Source organism: Zosterops lateralis (assembly GCF_965231275.1).
Source record: "Zosterops lateralis genome assembly, chromosome: 3".
NCBI lineage: Eukaryota > Metazoa > Chordata > Aves > Passeriformes > Zosteropidae > Zosterops > Zosterops lateralis.
In genome coordinates, this window is record NC_139764.1 from 50,196,152 (window position 1) to 50,221,848 (window position 25,697).

General features: G+C 41.2%; 1 protein-coding gene across 4 annotated transcripts; it reads left to right on the top strand.

Annotated features, from left to right (window-relative positions):
• The first annotated feature begins 16,092 nt into the window (after window positions 1-16,092).
• CCDC28A (coiled-coil domain containing 28A) lies at window positions 16,093-23,136 on the top strand. 4 transcript variants are annotated; one of them, XM_083856730.1, is made up of 6 exons: window positions 16,093-16,296; window positions 17,334-17,528; window positions 19,551-19,714; window positions 20,636-20,790; window positions 21,420-21,442; window positions 22,612-23,136. In XM_083856730.1, the coding sequence occupies exons 2-6, from the start codon at window positions 17,371-17,373 to the stop codon at window positions 22,664-22,666; spliced, it is 555 nt and encodes a 184-aa protein (XP_083712856.1). In that variant the 5' UTR covers window positions 16,093-16,296; window positions 17,334-17,370; the 3' UTR covers window positions 22,667-23,136. The 4 variants fall into 4 exon arrangements, with proteins under 4 accessions (XP_083712856.1, XP_083712857.1, XP_083712858.1 ...); XM_083856731.1 differs by lacking the exon at window positions 16,093-16,296 and adding an exon at window positions 16,473-16,543; XM_083856732.1 differs by lacking the exon at window positions 16,093-16,296 and adding an exon at window positions 16,596-16,780.
• Window positions 23,137-25,697: the final 2,561 nt, after the last annotated feature.

Consider the following 25,697-nt stretch of genomic DNA (forward strand, 5'->3'; position numbering starts at 1 on the left):
CTTTCTCTCCCCGAAGTGAGGATGAGGCGGGGAGGGAGGGAAAGAGGAAGCGTGGGAGGGGGACTGGAGCGCCCTGGATGCGGCCACAAAGGAGGAAAGGCAGCCAGAGGAGGAGGGGAGAGAGAGCCCGGAGCAGCTCCACCTGGGGAACCCCGCGCGTTGCAGGCACTTTTCTGAACGCACCGAACTCCCAACCCGGAAAGCGAGAGCTGGAAAAAGAGGAGGAGGGAAGGCGGGGGAATAATCAACCTCCACGAACCTGGGAAAAGTAGGAGGCCGCCGCCTACCTGTGGCTGCCCGAACTGGAGCCTCACCCTTCCCGGGCAGCCAGGGGAGCTGCTCCCGGTCCAGCGGGATTCCCCAGGGAGCAGCCGGCCAGTCCAGCCGCCTCTGCTCGGCCAGAGGGGCCAGGCAGGAGAGGGAGCAGGTCTCGCCTCAGCCCCTTCCCCTGCCCTGCTGCGGCCACGCCAGAGGGGCTGCTCCAAGGCGGGGAAGAAGAGCAGCCTGTCTGGGAACGGCGCGTTCTCCGGGGTTAATTTTTAGTAAGATTGACACTAAGGTAGGAGAAGAAAGTCTGGGCCACGACATGGAGTGTGTGGCAGCACCAAACGTGGCACACAATGCTGGCGTGGACCGAGGCAGGTTCCAGCCTTAGAAGCCCCCGCACTTTTCCCGCGCAGGACACAATCAGCTCTTGATGGAGATGACGGCTCTAATGAGCTATTCCCCACAGAACCAATTTAGCCCACAAGCAACTGTCAACAGCTGCTATTTAATTTTAATTGGACAATGCCCTACTGGCTCTGGCTCCTGCTATATGATAAAGAGAGGAACCCAATCCCTCACTTCTTGTGGGAAAGGCCCCTGGGGAAAAGTGGTTGTATAGTTCCTTCCTGCCTCATAGCTTGTTCTGGCTCCTGCTGCAGCTGAATGTGTGTGATGAAAGAAAGGGAATCAGCTGGAGAGGGAAAGGTCCAGGGACGTATCCAGGTTGATTAGCATCTTGAGGTCACACAGTTTATGTAACAAAATATTCTGCACCACAGTATGCATCATCCGTAGCTTTAGCGCTTGTTACTTAAAGGTTACCTGAAGAAAACCATCCCACCAGTAGTATTTCAGAAATTCCTTGGTGCATGCAGAAGTACGGGGGCTGCAGACAGAGGAATACAAACCAAAGGCTTGGTGCCACACTCGAGAGTTAAGATTTACAGGAAATGCTTGTAAGGATGATAGTTACAGCAAAACTTGCAAGTCACTAATTCTTCTCTTACATTAATCAAGGCAAGTTTCATCTTCAAGTTTTCCCTGGGGGCGGGGGGAGGAAGCAATGCCATCTAGTGTTAAAAAAAATAAAGAACAAAGCCTCCTTTCTTAACACCTCTGTCCAAACAGGTTATCAATGGATAACTGCAACTTGGAATGCTCCCACTGGTTTCGTGTTACAGACAGTACCACTGAGTGCACATGTGCAATATTTATAGAAACTGATGAGAAGAACATGGTGCAAACAGGCAAAATGGTGTTTAATCAGGGGTTTAAGCACATAAAGAATCCAAAGAAATAGTTTTGCAATGGGGAAGCTGTCAGGATTGATTATCAGAGGATAGGAAGCAGTCATTTTGTCATCTTGAACACTCCTGGTTTTATTTTAGGTCATAATGTCTTCATTAATTCTTAGACGTGTTTGTTTGGGGTAGTTGTTTGATAAAAAATGCATCCTGTTCTCTGGCAGGGAGAGGAGTGATTCTTTGTATGTTTTGTTTAAACTACAGGAGTACCATGAATGAGGTGGACTTCAATATAAAACACAGTAGGAAGAAAGAGAGCAAAGAGGTCAGTTCAGGTGTCAGCTGAAAAGAACCCACAGCAACACATGCGCCAGGGTAGATATTATAAGGCTGTGTGTGTTTGATTGGAAGTTACTAATTTCTAAGTTTAGTAATAGGTACTCTCAAAAAGGCACATTTACCAGTCTAATTTTTTTTTTTTTCTGAAAATGCTGATCGCATCCTGATATTGCAAATAGTTTTGCATGTTCTTATCTGTAGGCAGGAAAAGGTACTTAGAACAGATCTGAGCACAGGGAGAATAATAGCCAGAAATCAAAGCTTTAGACAACACATAAATGCAGTAAAGAGCCTTAGTTACTGTGTGAGTGAATGGGATTTCACTGCTAGTGAAGTCTACCTATTTCACTGGTTCGTATGTTTGCAAGCTGTAAAATAAACTACCATGACAGCTTGAATATTTCTGGCAGGAATAATGTATCATAAAAAATAAGGTGTTTTTAGGACTGCCAGTTAAACCAAGTTAAGGAATCTGAATTTTAAATGCAGTGATGCTCTTGAAATATTCAGAGTCTCTGTGTTTATTTCAGAACAATACTTTTTTTCTCATTAATTTATATGGTTGGTTTTTCTGGGATGGGTTGTTACATGGAATACTCAGAAAAGAAAACAAGTATAAAAAATGTAAATATTGAATGACTGCAATGTGAAGATTGGTTAACTGAAACCAGTAAAGGTTGGTCTCAAAGCTTGTTTCTTTCTGTGCTAAAGGAAAGGACATAGGAAAGAAAACGAAGCCTAAATACTTACAGAGTTGGAGGTCTCAAGTATTCATCATGCTGAAAAGGAGGTATTTAAAATTTCTACATTCAGCAGAAGTACAGACTTTCTTAGGGACACCCCATCTCCCTCAGGTAGCCATGCACATCGCCTGTTTCCAGAGATTATAACTGGAAAATGCTTCCTTTTCTGGCAGAGCTGCAAGGATGCTCCTGACCCTTTTAAATACTCCTGCAGGCCCAGGGGGACACTGAGTCAAGGCAGGCCCCACTGGCTGGCAGATGACTGACCCAGTGCTGTCCCTGCTGTCTGGCAGGACACTGCCCTTGGGTGAGCCATCCCTGCCCTTGGGTGAGCTCATCATGACCCTGTGTACTCACACAGTGCAGTTCTTTGGCAACTGTGATGAGTAACTGGTGGGAGCAAGAGGCTGCTTTCCATGTAGCTGCATCCACTGGAGAAGGAGGACTGTGAGCTCAGCGGGCAGCAGTCACTTCCCCTTGCACAGCTAGGTCTGGCAGAGCTGTGACCTGGTGTTCTGTGTCTCACACCTCCAAATACCCTCAGTCAGGAGTGGGAAATCCTCTCAGAAGAGGAATAGAGCATAGAGAAATGAGAGACAAAGGAGAAAGATAGACAAAAGGACAGCAGAGACTCCACTAAATATTTCAAGCCAATATTTATTGCATTTTTAATCAAAGTTCGACTTGGCTGGAAAGTTCATTATGTCTGAATTGTAGCTTTCATCCTTTGGCATTTTAAGCCTCAAATTACCAAATTAAAGACCTAATAACTTTCATGTTCTGCTTCAAAAAACAGAAGAAAAGTCTTGTGGGGCTTACTCATCACCCCCTGCAGAATGAACACTGCTCTTCCTTCAGCTTGCTTCTGCAATCCTTTTGGGCTCTCAGAGGCAAGTGGTGAGCAGTAGTATAAAAACCACATGGCAACCATGAAACATCAGGCAGCTCTTCCTGAAATAGTACTTTCATGCCAAGAAGGTAGTTTAGATGCAGTCAGCTGGGATCACCAAGCTCATCCATTGTATTTTAGCCCACAAATTGAAGCTATTTGCCTGCGTAGGCTAGGAAAACCCAACCAAACTGGATAGGCAGAAATAACAACAGTGTAACTTGTAGGGATGGAAGAGGACATTTCTTGGTCACTCTTAGAGCAGCTCTAATGAGCTCTTGTTTGTAGTGGAGAAAACAACCTCAGTGTCCTGGACATATAGCCAGTTTATGCATTTTTTTACTTACTTTAGCTGTTGAGCTGTAGAAGTTTGGTGTAAGCTTAAAACAGTGACAATTCTGCAGGAAAAGTTCTGACATTTTGTTCTTTCTTGGTTAACCAAAAGTATGTGGATGCTTTCAGTCTTACTGGGTCACTGGGCTCTTTTAATCATCATGTAGTTAATTTGTCATAGTAGAAAACATTTTTCAAGAAAACCTGCATAAGATAGGCAACAAATGGGAATAGATATGACTCCCAAGAAAGTCAAATGACACCAAAATTTTTTTCTGTCCCTCATGACTACATAGTTTTTGTGCATTATATAAATCTCAAATTATAAAATTAATCACTGAAAATTACTAAAATTACTTAAAAAATTATAGCTGCTTTGCTGGGTTTCTCTAAACTTCTACATTAGGCCACAGATTACCTTTGCCTGTTCAATCCTTACTTTTCTTCCAGTTTACCAGTATCAGGAACTGGTATTTTTGTGTGCTTGGGTTCATACCCAGCATGGCCCAAAAGATCTTTGTCCAGGAAATGAATCTTGTGGGTATTCTTTTAAAACTAATAGCAGAATTTCTCTGATGATGACAGGTTTCTCTCTGACACAGGTTACTTACAAGGTCCTGTTTCCCTGAACAATAATAATTTTCAGCTTTTGTGAACCCCAAGCTCTCCTTTGCTGGCATATCCCTGGATCACATACCTACATGAGGCTTGGAAGTGAGCCACATTTTCTGTTTCATTCTGCAGTACTTCTTTCTGATTTTCTTCACCATGTTATTGTCAACATTAAACAAAGGCAGTAAAGTAATTCCAACACCTTCATTCCTGTTATTCAAAGAACTGAATAGATGCATTCACACTTTCAAGGTAGATGAGTTCAGTATTTTCTTGAGCACTCTCTTACAGGTTAGTGGTTTGTTGCACCAGTCCCAGTGATCTTTTCTCTTTTCTCAGTCCTAACATTAAGCTGGAACTTCAAGTCTGCCCAGCTTGTGGTTTAGACCTCGGGTTGTTCTGCTTAGCTGGCCCAAGGTTTTCTGAGCTACAGCTCTCTGCCTATCTACACAAGTTTGAGAGTCAGCATGCTGTGTTCAGCCAGCCTATAACCTCTCAAACCATTTCTCATTTTTCTATCCATACAGAGTTGTCTTTGGAAAAAAGCCATGCTACTAGTGGTGCAATGGAACAATCAAAGCTAACTGCAGTGGGAATGACACCATGGAGGAAGTGGTAGTTGTGATGGCCTGAGGATATGATTCAACTGCACACCACGATGTGTAACAGCTCTTCACCTCTAAAAGAGGAGCTCTCCCACCTCTGCTTCCTTCCTTCCATTCCTGCTCACAGATGCATGATCTGAAGCTTGCTCTGCAAGCATCTGAAGTCATCAAAGCTTCAGTAGAACAGCTTCAGTTCTGCTGCATAAAAAGAGGCAGCTAACATACTGTGAAAAAATTGCAGGAAAATGTACCCTTTGCACTTTGAGACACAACAGTTTGTTGGATCATTCTCAGGGAAGCTGAACAGTGGAGCCAATCGAGACTGTGAATAGAAACATGCAAGAGATCATAGAGACTAGGAAAATACAACTATAGCATAACAGCCCCTTCAGAACTCAAGTGATAATCAGAGGGGTTTGGTCCTGGTGTTCAACTGAGTAGAATGCAAAAAAAAAAAAAAAAAACAAAAGACTGCCAGAAACCATGGTTGTGTGGAATTCAGAGACAATCTGCCTTTAAGACTCCAATTCTTGGAAAATGGAAACCATGCTAACCTGTATCTCCCCAAAGAGAAACCAGGTTGCTGAGAAAATATCTTAATGGGTCAAATAACAGTACTCCCGGAGTTGCCATACTAATTTTCTTCATTTGGTTGAGGCATTTCTGTGTCTCCTACCAAAGTGCATTCTGTGCTTCCACTTCTTCCATAGCAGAAAAGCTTCTGATATATTATTTTCATTGATAAAGTTGAAACACGTCTCACTAGACCAAGTTTCTCCCATCCACCCTGACCTTTACCACTTCAAGGGATGGGGTGTTCACAGCTTCTCTGGGCTCCCTGTTCCAGTGCCCCAGCACCCTCACCATGAAAGAATTCTTCCTTATATCTAATCTAAGTCATGTATAATTATTCATTATTTCTGAGTTACACAGCTACAGGTATGCAAACAGCAAGTGACTGTACAACAGGAATACGGATGTCATTACTTGTGCAAGAAAAACCTTCATCTGGAAAAACAAAGGCTAGAGGAATTATCAGCTGAAAATCAGAATAAACATATGGAGATTTTATAAATGCTGACCAAAGTCTTTTGCTGCTGTACTTAGTTTTAATGAAAACAGATCATGTCAAAAGCTTGTGTAAGTTCTGTATATAATTTTTATTTATCTAGGAGACTGACCACATTTATGTCTTCTCTAATTGCATTATATTTGGTCTCCTTTGAAGCAATTACACAGTTTACATTTTGATTCACTAACTAAATATTGTAACAAAAAAATGCAAAACAATTTGAAAAAAGTTCCATCAAACAAGACAAAATTGTATTCTTTTAACAAAGCTGATTATCTTTTCAAATGAATGCCTCAGGACTCAGGGTAAACAATACATCCAATGGACAAAAGCCTCTTAATTGCATCCCAGACATGCAGACTGTGCTGGTCACCAAAGCAGAACTGAATTTCTCCTTAGGTATTAGCCTCCCACCAACAGGGAATGCAGCTACAGCAAAGTACTTCCTTAAACTATACATATAACATTTCTTTTTTAAATATGCCACCCTATTTCGTTTCAGTTATGAACACAAATGGATGATATGCCAGTCAGTCATGAATGAGTTTTGATAGTTGCAGCAGTTTCTGCCTCATAATAAAATGCAGAGTTTGGTCACTGAAAAAACACAGGGCATGAGAAACCCTCTATAAACCAGCACAGATTTCCCTGTTCTCTTCCTTGTGAGTGAGCATGGCTTGTCCCTGGGACCTCCACCATGGATGAAACAGTCACTGGTAAAATTACAGTGGCTGTGTGTTCAGAAATCTGTGACTTCACCACTGTCTTAACTCCCCTCTCCATTTTCAAATTTTAAAAAAAGACAAAATATTTCCTAAATATATTTCACATATTACCCATGTACTGGATATTTACAGGATGCCAGAAAAAAATATTTTTGTTTTTCATCCTAAATGTTAATTTGGGAAGACTTTGTCCCTGTGGTAGATCATTAAAGGTCTCTGGCTGTCTTGTTTATTTTCCTTTGCATAATTTAATCTACTTCATGACTGCTTGTAATGAGATATAATGGGTTTGTGCTGAAAAGTTTGGTGTTCTTGTTTATATAAAAAGTCAGTCTCAAAGACTGGCATATTGCTGATAAAGTAGATTAAAATATATTCATATTCCATCATTTGAAAGACGGATGGTACTATGGCTATCTAGAAATTACACTGAGTAGTAAAGTCTGTGCTACATGGAGTAGCTGAGCTGAGGATCACTCAAAGCAATACCTGTGCCAAGTGGCACCTTTGTATTTTCTATGCACTGTGCAATGGCAGTACCACTCTACAACTGGTGCAAATGATCTAAATTTCTATTGTTGCACAGTCATTACTATTGTACATTTCTACTGTTGGAGAATCATTACTATTAAAGTATCTAACTTACACAAACAAAAGCTTTACATTAAATATAAAATAAATTGAGGGTAACAGAGAGGGTAAAGGAAATTAGGATTTTAACACATACTGCTCTTTGAATATTCCCGGAAATCTGGGAGTACCAAATATGTGATTATGCAATCACTATAATAAATGCAGCTGTGTTTATTTCACTGCATGGACCCAACAAAAACTGTACAAGCTAAGTATCAGTGTCTTGTTCATAAATCAGCAAAAAAAAAATGTAGCACAGTATGCAAGATAAACCTTCTTTCTCTTCCAAGTGTTTTTAGATTTGGTAGAGTACACATTCTTTAGAGGTCTATGAACATGCCTAGTTTTAATAATTTCTAGCAAAATAAATTTTTAGTTCAAGAAAAAAAATATTAATGCTTTGCTTAATAACATAGGAATCAACTTTTAAATACAGTGAAATCAGCTAAAAAAGTTCTGTTTAGTTTTTCTTAGAAATGAGGTGAAAGAAAGTGTAAAGAATTTCAGTGTATTTCAGGAATAGTTTCTTTAGAAGGAAGAAAAAAGTTGATTGTATTTAGCTTCCTTCCAGGATTCACCCTTGTGGTCTCTTTCCAGAAGTTTGAATATTTAATCCGTGGCTGTACATACACAGAAAAAAAATAATAAAACCCAAACAAAACCAAAGAAACAGTGTTACAATGATTCCAGTTTGTCTCTATGGTGTGTCAGTTTTTCTGTGCTTTGCATTTAATGACAGCTGCAACTGCAGTTTTGAATACAATAAGACAATCATTGTGATCCACAACCAAAACACTGAAGTCATATAGTCAGTCATTTTCCACTGACATCTATAATGCTCTACCATGCTTTCCAAATATTTGGGGGGCTTATACCTTAAAAGGAGGTATCATTTAAACCCACAATTCTATTACTATTAAGGAAACCTTAAAATAGAATTCTTCTGACAAATATCTATTGTACCATACTATAATTAACTATTAGTCTATATACAATTGCCTTCAGTGAAAGAAACAGTGCTGCTCACATGCCCACTGTATTCCATCATTGATTTATTTTAAAAGCTCATATTTAAGCCTCAAACAATATTCTCCAAAGGCCCTCTTTATTCTACATCAGTATGGTGCCCACTGTGACAGTTGTCCTGTTTGGAGCTGAGAACTCTTAGCTGCTACTCCTCTTCAGTATTTCGAATGCAAAGGAAAATGCTTCAGATGCTTCATTTTTCCTTTGCTAATTAGAGTTACTGGAGTAAAATCATATTAAAAAGAAAACTTTAGAATACTGCTTAGTGTCTGCATTGCTTGGAAACAGTTTTCTGTGAAGATATTTCTGTGTACACTTACTCTCTTTAGGGAATGGATTTGTGTTTGTTTTTAGTTCTGCATTTGTATATGTCTAACAAAATGGAGTCTGAAATTACAAACATGCTTTCCAATGTCTGCTTTCAGAGAACAGACATTTAGTCAGTGGAACTTCTCAGCAATATATCTTCTGGCCTGGAAAAAAATAGTCACTCGATGCTCTTAAAACATGGAAGCAGTTGTATTTGTACTAAGCCACCAAGCTGCTATAGAGGGGGAAGGGAATTCAATTTTCCAAACAACACAGAGAAATGACTCGAGGCCAACTACAAATCTGACCAGGAAAAATTGCAGACTGCAAATAACTCACAGGTCTCCTTTGATATTAAGATAATAATCTGAGTTATATTTCTAGAATGTAAGTTTATTTCTGTAACTGTAACTACGAGAGCTGTATTTCATACTCCTAGCACATTCAATAAAGGAAACCTAGCTGCTTGTCTTCACAATTCTTCACAGATTTCACTTGGAAATAGTACTGGATTTTCCTGAGCTGAAGTTTCCAAATGAGGCTTATCATTTTGGATATGGAGTTTACCATTAGGAAAACAAACAAACAAAATAAAAACCAACCAACCAACCAAACAAACAAACCCCCAAAACCCCAACCTCCTCATATTTGAGATAGTTTTGTATTGTGTGGCTTAAAAATAAAATCGTAAGTTTGATCAGTTTTCTTTTAAGCCAAATGATCCATCAAAAAATCACCTACAAATTCTTTCCTGTAAGCTATAAATTCATCATTGCCCTTGATGCCAGCAGAACCTTTGACACAATGGATCATGTACATACAGGTTATCTAATTGTTTCCTTTTTTCCTCTTTTGTGTTGTATCCATCTAGTTTGTGGTTTATGTGATAGGAATTGTATTTATTTGCTCCCTGAGTTTGTACAGAGTCTCACACCATTTGGATTCTTGCCCATGACATTCAGAGGTGTGTACATGTGATTGTCCTCAAGCCTGTTTGTCCACAGAGGAGGTGAGGTTGAAATTGCTTTGAAAAGTTAAACTTTATTTACTCAACCTTCCCTGGCATGCCTGGGTTACTCTGTAGTATTAATACTGTTCAGTGGCATCTCATAGAGACAATACGAATAGTAGTTTCTCGTTACTGACATGAAGTATAAACACCGGCAAAGAAAATAAACCCATTTTTGTAGGCACTTGGCCAAACTATTAAAACAACTAAGCAAGTATTTTATTTCAGTTGTGACCTTAAGACTACTGGGTTTTTTTTTTTTCCTACAAGGCCTTACTCCATTATGATCCTCTTGTGATAAATTACTGAACAGCTTAAAAAACAGGCTACAGAAAACAAAGGATGTGCATTGGTTCTTTGTGATATGAGCTGCATGTTCTATCTTGTTGTACTAAATTAATCATAAACATTATTCAATATTTAAAAGGGGGAAAGAGCAGGTGCCAGCTGAGAACAGGTGTTACCAATTTTAGCTTAAATAAAATCCAACAATCCTTTACACATATTACTTGTATAATATACATCAGAAATTATCTTCTGCATGAATACATCCCCAGCTGTAGAGAAGAAGAACCTTTTGTCACATGTTTTCTGATCTGGTCTCATTTCTAGAATTTACTCCCTATTTTATTTTACAGGGGTTTAGTTTTGCTGATTTTCATAGAATTCTGTAAACACCATGATGCTAATCTTAGAGTGATTGTAAACATTGTTACATTTACAGTGAGTACCTGCAAAAATAATTCAGCAGGCTGCCCAAGGGGGAACAATTTGCTGAAGGTTTATTTTAATTTCTTTTAAAAGCTCATATGAAGTTCATCATTGTTAACTACTGAATGTGCATGCAGGAGTGGTGCCATATTATCCCATCTTTTTCTCTTGTCTATCAATGGGTTGAGTCCTGTGAAAAGGTTTTTTTATTATAAAATTAGTGAAATGGAATTATTTGATTATAATGTAGATGGAATTATTTTATTATAATGTATTTTAACATCTAAAAAGGCATTGTCCAAGCAAGACAGTGGTATGAGATGGAAATCAGCTATCATCCTTCAGAAAACCCTACTCTTTTTACAACATACCAGCACCTAAAACCATGGAAACAATTTTGAAATAATTCTACAGGTGAACACATTATGCACTAGGGAACCATCGTTGCATTTATGGATAATCTTAGTTTTACATCCCTGACAGAGTCTGAAAAATCATATTAGGTTTGGGACTGTACCTGAAATACTGGTTGTGCTGGCAGAGCCAATGACAGACTTCTTCCTTTTCCAGCTGGAGTATTGGGATCCCTAAAACAACTGAAGTACAGTTCTAAAGTGCTTTTTCATTGGGGATCTTAATGCATATTACAAATACTTAAATATTTAGAGAAAGGTAAATGTAACAGTACAATAGCTTCTATATCTACTGAACACATATAAGATATTAGCATGATTTTAAACAACTAAAAATTGTATAAGGAAAAACTTCACTAGGATAGTAGTGCACTACTGGAACAAATTGTCTGCAGGGGTTGTAGAGTCTCCATTCTTGAAGGTTTCAAGGCCTGGCCGGACAAAGACACAGCTGACCTGAAGAGGCAGTAGCCCTGCTCTGAGGAGGAGACTGTGCTAGAGAACATTGGTGTAAATTTCATCCTGGAAGTTTTTCAAGAGAGGCTGATAAAGCCCAGGAACCTGGTCTATGCACACAGTTGACCTACTTTGACTTGGGCCTCGTGATGTCTCCTACAAACTGAGTTAGCCCATGATGCTATGACCTCAAGAAGTGCTTTCCAACCACTATTACTTCCATGCTACTGTGAATGTGAAATCCAGACTACCTATAGTATAGATAGTGTATATATATAGGATATATCAATAACATTCTTTAAAAATAATTTTCCAGGTGTTCATCCAGGAGCTGAAGAGAGAGTTGGAGATGCTTAGGTTAGGCAGGAATTGAAGGCTCTGAGCTGAGCTGAAGTTGGACTCCTGGGCAGCAGAGTGGGGGACAGGTGGGGCTGTCCAGGCACATTTGGGCCCTAGAGGCCTAGATCTTGGGGTGACTGCTGCTTTCCAAAGGATTCAGCAAGTCTCTTCTGTTCTCCCTCCTTCCCCCCTCGTCACTATGTCCCAGGTGCCTGAGTCACCATACTGCTGGCCCAAGGAAGTGGTTTATTCTTCATTCACATTCAGGTAAAAGATTTGTTCAGTTCTTAAGCAAGTCATGTATTTAAAGTCTTGGTTGCTAATCAAGTACCGATTTTTTGAAATCAGAACATTTTATAAGCACACAATACTGGTGGAGGTTTTAAACTTCTTGTTCTTGTGTAACAACACGGACTTCAATGAACTATTCATGCTAGAGATGTGGAAACTGATCAGTAATAATACATAAGTCTAAATACTTATATATGATCTTATTCCTTCACTTAGCATAATGATAGTGTGGGGAGAGAGAGATCTAATGTAAGTATACATGTTGACACATTTTCAGTCACATTTCTTGAGGACATATCCATCACCAATCTGTAAAGAATACACGTCTAACCCACGCAATTCTACATCCGTATTAATCTAGAGGCAATTAGTTATATATATAATTTCAACTTTGCTGCTTTGTTCTGCATGTTTATCTGGCTGATAGGTACACACACACCTTGTTATGCTGCTTCTCACAAACCAGCAATAAGTACCTTCCTTCCTATGAACAGATATGTCCCAGACCATGCTCTTTTTCGGAAGGTGATGCTACAGCAATGTCAGGATTCCATGAGTACAAGGTGCCAACCTGTGAAATACATCTGAAATTAATTATAGAAGCTAAAGAACCCAGTGCTTTCATCACTGTCTTGGAAGCCTTTAGAACCGACTTGCCATCTCATGTTAACTGAATAGGGTTTTCAGAAAGAAGAATCTGATTTTATTTGCATGCATATCTCAATACAAAGTACAGACTTAACTTCTTTGAAGTTCTTCTTCAAAGCATCTTCAAAGGTGGGCCTCCAGTTTGTAAGGAGATATATATGTAAATAAAATCAGATTCAATTAACTTTTTAATTTGCTGCTTAAACAATAACATTGTTGCCATTAAAACACTGTTATCCTTGGAGCATTTCAGTGAACAAGTATATACAAACGCTACCACAGTAATGCATGGTGGAGTTGTCAGAAAAAAAAAGCCTTTTAAAGGAAGAAAAAAGCCTTTTCTGGACCATGAATCATTATCACAATACAAAATTATGCAAAAGCTCAGATAGAGATAGTCCAAAACATGCTTTTTTTCTCCCTCAAACTTTATTTGATTCTAGGCAACGGTGTTATCTGCAATAGGATTTCTAATATCAAATCAAGACCATACTACCTTTGATTCTTTTCTCTTACCATTATCTTTTAAAAGAAATTAATTATTCACTCTAAAATTACTTTCTCTATGAAAACATGGAGTCTGATGCTTTCCAATTATCTGTCCTTGTAGGCTCTGCTAAATCAGATATAAAAATTGCAGAGGCACCTTAATAATAATTCTAATGTGATGTAGTGTGCAGGGATAAGAAATGCACTTGGAGCAAAATATTACCTGCATGCTAAAACTGATTGTCTTTTTCTGTAGGGTTTGATCCCTCCTACTGAGACACTAAAGTGAAGCAAGGTTAACTGTGGAATCCAACTGCTTCCTGAATATGAAAGTAATTTTATTTTAAAATTGCTTAGTGATGGAAGCATTTCCCCTTTATTTAAAAACAGACCATCAGTCATTCTATTTCAACTGCTTTGATAGAAACAAAGGACCCAGTCACCTTCCACCCAAACTGTCAAACAGAACACCTTTAATCACAGAGGGAAAAACAAACCACACCTCTATATACCAACTGCAAGGCGGGTACATTTACTTGCTCATATAGCATGTGAGCAATGAGCTGAATGAACACAAACATTTCCAAAGTTAACATGGAGAAGCAGTATTTATCTCATACAAATTTCCCAAATGGCTGCAGAAATCTGCCTGTAAGTCTCAATTTGTCCACTTCTTATAGACCCCTATATATTTATACATACACATATATGTATGTGTGCAAATGAGGATTCTACTTGGGCAGCCCTGTGACTGAGAATTTGTGTCTGGCTTGCAGCCTGTGTGACTTTTGCTCGCTCTTGTTTCCCTGTAATGCATGCCAAACCAGGTATCAGAAGCCTTTTGTGTTACAGAATAAACTGTTTCAGCTTCCCTACCTGTCTCTTAAGTCTTGTACAACTTTTTGTGTAATGCATCTCCAGCACTATAGAGATAAATTTCTTTCTTCTCAGTTGCTTACATGCAAACACTCTTAGTTGTTTATTCCCACAAGTGAGCGGTCAGTGTATCACTGGTCTATCACACACCTCTTCCAACAACACTGGCCATAATGAATCAGAACTGACCCCGCTCCTCAGACCCAAACTGTGCCCTGCAGCAAGGAATAACTTTGATTACAGGACTACCTTCAGTGGACATTTGGTCCCTGTCATTCACCTGAGAATCACTTCAAATGCAATCTCCCTTTGACAGACAATCTCTTCTTTTGGGTCTCAAAGTGGCCGCTGAGTCTCACAGCTGTAACAGCCCATCCAAGTCTCAATGAGACACTGCTATTTAACAGCCCCTCAGGTCTAATTCAAGGTCCATAGGAAGGTTCAGTCTCAGGGACAGTTTAGAGTAGGGATGCACTCCAGGTGCTGCACATCTGTTAAGCCATGAGGTAGCTTCATATTGAGAGACATAGTTACAAACACCAGTAAAGCTTCTGGTCAATGTTTTCACTGTGGGTGATGTGCATTATACAACCCCTCACAGCTGGTGTGTGAATAATGTCTGAGAGTCTTCATCACAAAACATACTGTAATGAACAACACGCTTCTCAAGTAAAAAATCTCATTGTAGGTTTAAGAAATTCAAGCTGACAAGTCATAGAGATAGATAGTTGGTAAGTTCATTTCTCTAGGCCACAAACTACTGTCACATGGGGGGAAAACAACTCAGGCAACCAGCCACAGGTAGGAAAGTCCATTCAAGTCCACGAAGCCATGACTGGCAGCGAGCACTGAGTGAGGTGAGATGACCAGAAACGCAATAGCGACAGCGCCAGGAAATAGACTTGGTGGGGCTGAACTCCTTAATTACTCAGGCTTGGTAGGCACACCCTGCTAATTAAACTGCCTGCTTTGAAAATTAAGTTTCTGCAAGCCAAGGGCTCAGGACTGAAATCCAGGTCGGAAATGACACTGAGAGCTACATCCAACTCAGCGCGGCAGCAGGGTTCCTCATTCATCTGGGACGACTGCTTTTCCGGGCACATCCGTACCAGGGATGGGGATGAGCTCTCCTTGTCCATGAGACCCATATCCCGCCCCGCGGTCTCTCGGCAGGGGGCGCTGCGGGGCCGGGAAGGAGCCCCGGGGCGTGGGGAGGTGCTGCCCCCTGCGGGCCGGGAGCGGCGCTGCCCCCTGCGGGCGGGGAGCGGCGCTGCCCCCTGCGGGCCGGGAGTGGCGCTGCCCCCAGGGCTACGGGATCACAGAAACAGTGAGGTTGGGAAACACCTCTGGGATCAGAGCTCAGCCTGTGACCGAACACTGCCTCGACAACCAGACTATCCCAGTGCCCCCTGTCCAGTCTCGCCTTAACAACCTCCAGGGACAGGGACTCCACCGCCTTCCCGGGCAGCCCATTCCAATCTCTAGTTACCCTTTCTGTGAATAAATACCTCCTAATGTCTAATCCAAACTTGCCCTGGCTCATCTTAACACTGTCCTCTTGTCGTCTGGAACTTGCTGTTCCACCGGCAGCATTCTTAGCCCATATAGCTCCTGTGAATACATGTCCCCTTGGGGAGAATTCCTGTTGCTGAGCTGTCTGGAGATACCGATGCCTTGCAATATCTGAGGATCATTTCCCGGCGGGCTCAGCTGCCGTCTGTATAAGCGCAGTTCAACTGGCTGTGAACTTTTGCTAATAAACACAGGTAACAAAGGCTACGAATGAGTCAGGTCCCTGATTAGGACTCCACAAAGTCAACCAAGATGTTTCACGGCCTCCTTACACTGAGGACAGCAGAGCACTGGGAGAGGCTGCACAGGGAGGTGGTGGAGTTTTCCCTCTCTAGAGAGGCTCAAACCCCCCTGGACACGTTCCTGTGTCACCTGCTCTGGGTGACCCTGTCTGGGCACGGGGGTGGGACTGGATCATCTCCAGAAATCCTCTCCAACCCTAATGACTCTGTGGTTCTCCACACAGTGTAAAACATTAATTTGAGGTGCCCGGTGCTCAGTGGAGTCCTAGAAAGCAACAGCAGCTGAGGCCTGTTCGGTATCGAGTGGGTTGTGGCTGGAGTGTAGTTACAGGCAGGAGATGGAGTGAGCAGCGGAGAAGGCAGAGCGCTACCGCACGGCCTCAGCTGGGAAAAGGACCAGGTCAGCAGTACGGTGTTTTTCCCCGTGTTTTCACAGGCGTGGAGTTGGATCGGGTATTTCTGGAGCCCTCGGCCGTGACGGCCACGGAACCCCAGCAGACGGTTCCCCCCCGCCCCGTGCCGCGAGGGACTCTGGGAGCTGTAGTCCGCCCGCCGGGGAGGCGGTGGCTTGGGGCGGGACTCCCACAATGCACCTCGCGGCGCGGCCGGGCCGCCCCTCGTCACGTGACCCCGCGCGCCGGGACGAGCCGGCCGCTTCCGCGGGGGTCCGCGCGCGCCCCGGGGGCGGGGCCTCCCTCAGGTAGGGGCGGGGCCTGCGGGGGGTGCGGGGGGCGCGGGGTCGGCGTCGGGGCAGGGCAGGGCAGGGCCGGGCAGGGGTGCTACATTGTTTTTCTGCCGCTCCCGCCACTGACCGTGTCCTGACCCTACGCGGTAACAACGCCGCGGCGGAACACGGCTGGGGCTGCCCAAGGTCTCCTCATCCCGGGAGGCGGCGCGTCCGCGCTGGGGCCGTGACGGGTGTCAGGAGGGAGGCCCGGTAAGCGCGCCCAGCGTGGGCTGTGCCTGCAGAGCCGGGCAGGCCCCTCGGTACCTGCCATAAGGAGTCGTAACAAGCGTGTCACGGCAGTAACAAGTGTGTGACACCAACAGCTGTAACAGCAATAATAAGTGTGGAACAGCGGTAACAACAACAGCTGTGTCACAGCAACAGCAGCTCGGCCCCGGCCGGTTTTCCCAAGCAGAGGAGGCGGTTCTCTGGCACGGATGGGTCGCAGCATCCCTGGGCCACAGCACTTGGCACTGCTTTGCCTGCCCTGGGCCCGTGGTGTTCCCTAGCCGTAATCCACAATGCTTGAGATCATTTTGAGGTACCCGATGGCTGATGAAGGTTTTAATTCCTGCCCTTTCTGCTGATCAAGCAGGCCAGGCAGTTTCTCCTAAAAACTGGATTCACTTGTTCTCAGAAATGAGTGACTGCTCATCTCTGAAGGAACTACAAGTTTCATTTCCACGAGCTGTCTTTCCACTTGCTTTTATTGTGACCGCCAGTTTTAATGGATGTTTCTCGTTTTCTTTTCTTCCCTATGAAGGACAAGACATTAGTCTGGATGCAGTAAATTGGAAGAAATGGAAGAAAGGAAGATCAAGAGGAGGAGCCCCAAATCATCTTCCAGTCACTCTGCTCAGGTTTCTAACTCCAAAAAAAGCTCAGTGCCAGTCAGTAAAAGTACAGCCTTTTCCAACCCCGCCCCACAGCCTGCCGTACAAAAACCAAAGTTAAAACGGTAAGCTCGGGGCATTTGCAGACTTAGAGGGAGTCTAAGAACCCAGAAACTTGGCAATGCAATGATAGTCTAAAGGTTTTTTTAGATTGGCTGTGACAGAAGAGTTTCAGACTTGTAAAGTTTTGATGATGTCTCTTTTTTAGCAATATGATTTGCGTTTAATGCAATTAATGGTTATTTTACAGCAAAGGAAGGTGTTTTACACTCTTCTTGTAAGCTTAAAGAAATGTTACACAATGCTGTGGACTCATACTGACAATAAATTAGCTGAAGCAGGGTACACTGATGTGACAGGGTGACTCGTGAAAGACACAAATTGTGTGATCAGATTTGGGCATCTGGGAGATGGTAGAGCCCCAGATGTACAGCTGTGAGCAACAAATAAAATACTACATGACTGCAAGTTTGGAACTGATAAGTATGGCCATAAATGAAGGATGTAAATTGAACAGGATGAGCTAGAACTGGAATTTCCAGGTGTTTTATGATTGGGAGCCTCTCAGCTGGGGCAGTGTCTTGTATAAAGAGAGACATTCAGCTCTTCAGAAAGTACCAGGTCAGAATAGTTTGTGTTTTGTTGATGATATGTCTGTTTCAGTCTGAGAACATTAATTTACCTGCATGTTAGAAAATGTGTTTCTTGGCTGTGGCAGGCATGGTAGACAAATAAATGAAGAGGATTTTTAAAGTGAAATGTTAGCTGGAGAGAGGCAGCAGAATTTACTGACCTCTTGAGTTTTAGCTGAAGATTAAGTACAGAACTGTCAGCATCAGCACAGAGAGTCTGTTTGAAGGAGGTAGTATTGGCCTGATTAACAATGGATTTCTGCAATGTAAAGTCTCTACATTATTTTTCAGGAAAACTCTGTTAGTACTTAGAGAGAAATATTAGTAAATACTAATGTGCTATAAATTGATGGTTTCTGCAGTTGAATGAAGTTAATTTATTGCAGTCCAAAGATTGTCTAGAGAAGAAAGTGTCCTTTTTGCTGTAAGTTCTGGCCATTCTTTCACAATTGTTAAACTTACCAAGCAGTGCTAATACAGTTGTATTCCAGAGATGGAATATGCTGCTTCTTCCTGGTAGCTATGTGTTTAGTTTCCATATTGTTGTGTGTTCATGGGTATTTATAATGGTTATTAATTTTCATCCATGTAATTCTATGGACATGTGGTGCTCTGAATAAATGCAGTGTATAGAGAGAAGTGTATGGGATCCAGGAATTTTGATGGTTTACTTGCAGGAAGGGCTGTAGAGAATTTTTAGCAATTTGATGTTTGGGCATGGACTAGTGTCATTTGGTACATTAGAGTAGTGGGAGAGTGGCTTTGATAGTGGGATTTACAAGATTGGGAAATTATTTGTGGTGTGAAAGAGCTCTAGGAAAATTTATTTGGAGGCAAGGTCACCTTCCATAGCTTATAACCAGCTGTTTTCCACATGGGTTGCCATCTATATATGTTTGTGACAAGAGTATGATTTTTGAGGGGGTTTCTCTCTGGCTTGCAGATGCTTTTTGCATGATTTTCTGTAGATAATGTCTGCCTGGGGAAGTGGTGGAATCACCATCCCTGGAAATGTTAAAAAAACGTGAGTGTGGCACTTGGGGACATGGGTTAGTGGTGAACATGGCTGTGCTGGGTTAATGGTTGGACTTGATGATCTTAGAGGTCTTTTCTATGCTAATGCCCTGCGTGTCACTGCTGGGTAATGTTGGCCCACTTTAGGTTACTAAGATGGTCATCACAGATGTGTGGTCCATTGATGGTTCCTACTATTAGCAGGAAAGCAGGTTGTTGGAACCCTTCATTTTGCAGTATCAAAATACTGAGCTAAAGATGTTCTTTATTTTTAAGATAAGCTGCTGGTCCAGTGTGTATCTTCAAAGCAGTGACTGAAATATGCACTATGTATTTCCCATTTAATTTTCACAGCTCATATGTACACTTCCTTACATTTCAAATTTACAGTGCAATTGAAAGCAGAAAGTAATATTTGTTTTGTTAATTTTTTTTTTTTAGCATAATCAAAGAGAAAGCCAAACCTCCAGGAGGTGAAGCAAAAGGGGCACAGGCAGCACCAATCCAGCATTCTTTTCTCACAGATGTTTCAGATGTCCAGGAAATGGAAAGGGGACTTCTGAGTCTCTTGAATGACTTCCACTCTGGCAAACTTCAAGCGTTTGGTAAGTGCATGAACTGTGTGTGTACAATAGTTGTTTTTTATAGCTGTACAGTGGTAATGTTTGCAAACAAGTGTGCTGCATGGACAGACTGCCAGTTCTCAGTTGGACTCTGCCACATGAACTCAATATAATTAATACATATTACTGCATTTTTAAATTACAGTCCCATTGTAAGGTTGTCTGTGTTGTGAGATTATTCATAAAAGCCATTATTCCTTCCAGCACAGAAGAACCTTCCCTTAAGATGCCAAGTTTAAAGCCATTTATTTAGGAAGAAGTAACTGTATGTAACACCCAGTTTTGTTGCATATGAACATTTAAGACTATTGGTAACAACTTTTATGGAATTCAATGCAAGCTGCATTTTACCCAGGTTACTCTTCTGTCTTAGCTTCTTAGTATTTTTACAGCCTCAGAGTTGATGGAGGTTTTAGAAGAAACTTTACACATTTTTGCTTTATTTTCTCCCCTGTACTAAGTAGAAAAATGCATGTGTACTTTTGCAAGTTTAGTGTTAGGTCAGCGTGTTAATTCCACACTGATTTTACTAAAGAACCCGAGAAGTTTATGTTATATAAACCATCTGTTCCAAGAAAGCAACCCTCAGATAAATCAGAATTGGAAAGAAAGTCTAAGTTAAAAACCAGGGCCTTTCTGAATCAGAGAAAAATTCTAGAGTATAGAAAAACCACATGCATTCTAAAAAGCTCTTAGGACATGGGCTAGCCATTGTAAATTCAGCACAACACAACATCAAATGGGATGACAGAAATTTCAGTAGTGAGACAGTGAGAAATCATTGAGAAAACAAATTTCCTTGTAAATTTGATGTTTAAATTCTCTGATGTAAAAAGCTGAATCTTCACACCTTCATTTTTTCTCTTGGGTTTCTTTATATAAAGTTTTTGCTTGTCCTTTTAGGAAATGAATGTTCCATAGAGCAGATGGAGCATGTGCGGAGTATGCAGGAGAAACTTGCTCGCCTCAATCTGGAGCTCTATGGGGAGATGGAAGAACTCCCTGAAGATAAAAGAAAAATAGCCAGTGATTCCAACCTGGATAGACTGCTGTCAGATGTAAGTACTGGGAAGGCAGAAATCATGGAACTTGGCCCACAGCACAGCTTGGTTCAGGAAAACACCGCTCCTGTGTGTGCAGTGATTTACAGCTGGGGAGAACATAGCTCTTCAGTGAATAAAGATGTGCCCTGCCCTCTTGGTTTTGAGAAACCACCAGAGTTGTTTTCATTTGTTGCAGCTGCTGGTTGCTTTGGGGAGGGGAGCAGGCTGGCTGCAAGCTGCCTGAGCATGTCAGCCTGCTTAGGGACAGCCCAGGTACCAGGGAACTATGACCATATTCCCTGCAGTCCATTCTCCTACATCTGGGGAAGATGACACATAACAAGGCATATAGATCTGTATACTCTACACTTTGTCTAGTGTATTTCCATAAAACCCAGAACTGTTAAAATTTATTTAAATTTCTTGAGATCAGCAGATATAAATTTAATTTGGAATTTAACTCATTGTATGGAATTCAGTGTAGGTTTGATGTATTACAGAAATCAAATCATACATTTCAGCCCAAACTATTAGTTATTTCCTTCACTGTTTTAATGTATTTATTTCAGCATACCAGCATAATTGTTGCATTTCTTTGACTAACAGAAGTGCTCTTTCTCATAATTTCTACATTTATATTGCAGCTAGAAGAACTAAATTCATCTATGTATCCTTTTCCTAAAATGTTTATTTTGCGTTATAATTACTAGCTGTAGTCCATTACAGTGTGTTTCCCTAGTAACTGATGTTTTTACAAGAGTGAAATGACTTCAATAATGCCTTTCTGTTGTTTGTTTTTTAATTTTACACAATAACAAATCAAAGTGCAAATGCAGGTGAGTATTTTGCAAGTTCCTCTGAGCACTGCATTATGTCAGGGCTCAGTACCTAGAGTTGTAGTTAATTGTGATGCTGTGCTTTTAAATTAGTGCTATAATACAGCATCGATTTTTAGGTTCTTCCAATACATAAGTGACTGTATCTTAACACATCTAATTACAGGTTGTTTTTTTCAGCTGGTGATTTATTTAGCTTCCTTGTACCACAGTGTGTGTTGTCAGTGGCAAAGCCCATCAGCAGCAAGGTCTTTCTACATGCACATTATTGAGACATTCTGGAACAAACATCCATAGTAATATTTCTTCAACAATATTCAGGGGCATCTGTCCCACTGATAAGTGAATTCTATTACCTTCTAGTTTTTCTCTAGAAACGTGTGGTTCTTTATCACTGATTGACTGTGGAGAGTGAACCGACCTAATTTTTTATTACTAGGGTCAGATACTTCAGCAGAGCTTAGGTAACTGAACAAATGTGTGTTCTTAGCCCACAGAGAAAATAAAGCTGAATGTCTCACCTTGTCTTTTACACTGTGCTTTTGATACAGCCAGGATGACAGTGGAGGAGCGTAGCACTCAGTTTACTCTGCAATCTGGTTATTTCTGTTCTTACACACTTTGTATGCATTGAGGAGGTGAGGCTGTAGTTTCTGGGGCTTAAGATCCTGCACTGGTATCTACATTCCCTGCATATCCGTGGAAAGCTGTTTAAGGCAGACTTCATAAAGAGGACAGGTGGAATGTGATAATGATATGTAATAGTGATAAAAATAATCTGCCATCACCCTTGATCCTCAGGCTAATGGCGGAGGTATGCAATGCTCAAGTCTCACTGAGAAATGTTAATCTACTGGTGAGGACCTACTATAGGACTCACCAGAACAGAATTTGTCTGGACTGTGCATACCCCAGAGTAAGCAGCGTTTCATGTAGCACTCCTGTCTTATTTGTGCCTTGTCTGTATGTGAAAGTGTTACTCCTTAATGATTTGCTTCAGCCAAAAACTGCATTTAGCAGATGCTCAAGATATTCCAAATGGTACTACAGGCTGAGAGAGAACATCTTTGTCAACCTGGATTCTCCCAGCTTCACTTTTGTTTTTCTGGACAATGGAATCAAGAAGAATTGTGACTTTGTGTTGTTTGTTTTTTAATTTTACACAACAAAGAATCAAAATGCAAATCCAGGTGTTTATTTTGCACATTCCTCTAAGCACTGCATTATGTCAGGGCTCAGTACCTAGTTGTAGTTAATTGTGATGCTGTGCTATTTATTATTGCCTTACTTAACAAAAAAACTGGAGAAACTTGGAAATATATTTCTTTTGCTTAGTGTTCATATGGTTACAAATGGTACATGTATATAAGTTCATTGGCATTTCTCCAGTTTTTATGAAGGTAGTGATAATGTTGCCTTTCAGATTATTACACAGACAATCTACTCACTGTATCTTTAAGTGTTTTGTTGATTGGTAATACCACAGATTAATTTATTGTTAATAAAGTGAAAAGTTTTAAATATATGATGTTTCACTTGCAGAAGCTGCTATTGGTTTGGGTGTGTTAGCATTGTCTGAATGTTTGCAGAGTTTACGTTTTTCCATCACTATGAATAATTATAAAATGTCCCCAAATTAAAACTAGCATGCATGCTAGCAGTCTACATAAATGAAGTATTGTGAAATTCCAAAATGGGGTAAGTAGTTACTGTTCAATAAATCCAAGATACTCAATTTTGTAGTTACTCTGATGTTGTAAATAGGCTGCTATTAATTGGTATCATCTTTCTGTGCACAGCCAGAGGGGAAAAAAAATCTGAATTAGTGCAAAATTAGGCTGGTTTTAGATCCAAAATTTCTATCTTGGCCCATCAAACCATACCTTTGGTTCTAGATTTATTTTATATTCAGTTTTTAGGTAATACTTTCAGATTCCACACTGATTCTACACTTTCTGAACAAGGAATGGAATTTTTATCCTTCTACCTGAGCACAAAGCTTTCATCAGCCCAAGTGAGCTTTTGGCTAGGGAATAGAAGGTTTCTTTTGTTCGGCACCTTTAGCCACAAGATGTAGTTTTGAATTGTGCAGCAGTAAACCTGCAGCACACTGGGGACAGAAGGATCATTTAACCTCCACTGAGTGCTCTGGCTACAGATTCAGCCTCCCATTCCCTGCCTCAGCCGTGATTTACAAACCAGCAGGGATCCCAGTGGTTGTCCTTGCTCTTTATGCAATTTATCTCCTTCATTGCAAAGGTTCTCTAGGAGTTTGCATGCTGGTAAATGTACCTAGGAGTCCTGCCTGCAGCTGGGTATGTATCTGTGAAATCCAAAGTCAGCTTAAGAGAACTAGAATGCAACAAGCTTCTCACAAAGTGAAGCCGAGGTTGATGTTTGTTCTCCACGCACACACCTCTGACCAGTAATTGGGCAATTCCCATTTCTGCACAGCACCTTCTCACATCAGCACTTACACTCTTGTTTCTGGGCAGGTTTCTGAACAACAAGCAAAAAAGTAGCGTCTTTTAGCCTGGTACCTCATACCACATGTGGCAAAAGTCATTGGTAAAGCTGCAGTTATACAAACAAAAATGTATTTTTGCAGCTCACTTGGGTGCAGGAGCAGAGAGAGCTCTGTGCTCACTAGCAGCTTATTGCCAGCAAGTGCAGTTTATTGCAGCATTGTAATGCACATTCATCCCAATCCACACTTTTATTCTCAGAGTTTATATATTCTATATTAGAGGCAGCTCTTTTCCATTTCTGGGCTCTGACATGACATTCCTTAGGCTTACTACATCAAACACATTTCAAATCACAAATGTGTTGGATGCCTTGAACTTGTTTCTGTAGCAATTTATGCAAGGACAGAGTGTATAATTTGAGATACAGACATAAACAAATACCTTTCTGAAGCAAGCTATAGAATTATACAAGAATTAGCCCCTTTTTCTTCAATTGCTTTAAGCCCATGGGCAATTACAAGTCCCAAAGGATGCATTAACTGCAAATAATTGAGAAATTAAGAAATTCTCTTTTCCCTTACCTCCTCCTGGATATAAATTTGTGTCTTTGACACAGTCCATTAATGGTGGGTGCTTATTAACTTCTGGATTCATACAAGAAAAAATTGTAGCAAGACTTTTGAGATACTGAACTCTTTTATGTGGTAATGAATTAATCACATTTCTGGGCTCCTGCAGGAAAAGGAAAAAATCTACTGTAACATATTTGTGGAAAGTCTTTTGTAATTAGAAAAGTATGTAAGTGGCTGCAGAAAATGAGCTCCTTTTCTGTTTTGCTGTTTCATGAAGAGTTGTTTATGGAGATTAAAGTGTATTAACATTGTGTTTAATATATTTGCCAGTGTGAGTTTAGGCCAGTGCTGTGGTTTAAAAACTCACACTGATAAATGGGTTTGGTGTTTGGAAGGTGCTCTTTGCTGCATCACTGTGGGAAGTCTGGGGCACAAATTACATTCTCCTCTATACTTCCAGTTGAAGGCAACAACACTGGAAGAAACAGATGGGCTGAATCTATTAATACATGGCTTCATGGCTAGTGTCACTGCCAGAATTTTGGGGGTTTTGACAATGCAATGGCCTATGCAGCATCAGGCCGGCTGGCCTCAGATGGGATTCATCCTTCTCAGTGAGGGAGGAGAGTCAGCTCAGGAAGTAGCAAGGCTCACTGGCAAAGCTTTCCAATAGATGTGATGGGGAGTGGGACAGTACTAGGCTTGTCCCTGGCAAGATGTGGGATGAGATGCAAAGGTCAGAGGGACAAGGTGGTGGCATAGGTCCTCTGCTGCTCTCAGCTGTCCTGGCCCCACGGGGAAAACCTGCAGTGCCAGGGACTCATGTGGCAGCAGAAGCCAACAGGAAAACACCATGGAGGAAACATGTCAAAGAAATTAAGGAATACTCCTTTGGGAAGGATTGATTCTGCAATGGAACCAGACACGGAATGGAACTTTGCTGAAATAAAGCTTTACAAAGAGACTTGTGGCACACATCCACAAAAGCTCTCTCTCCCATGGTTGTTTTTTGGATTTTTTTTGTTGGCTTTTTTTTTTAAAAAAAA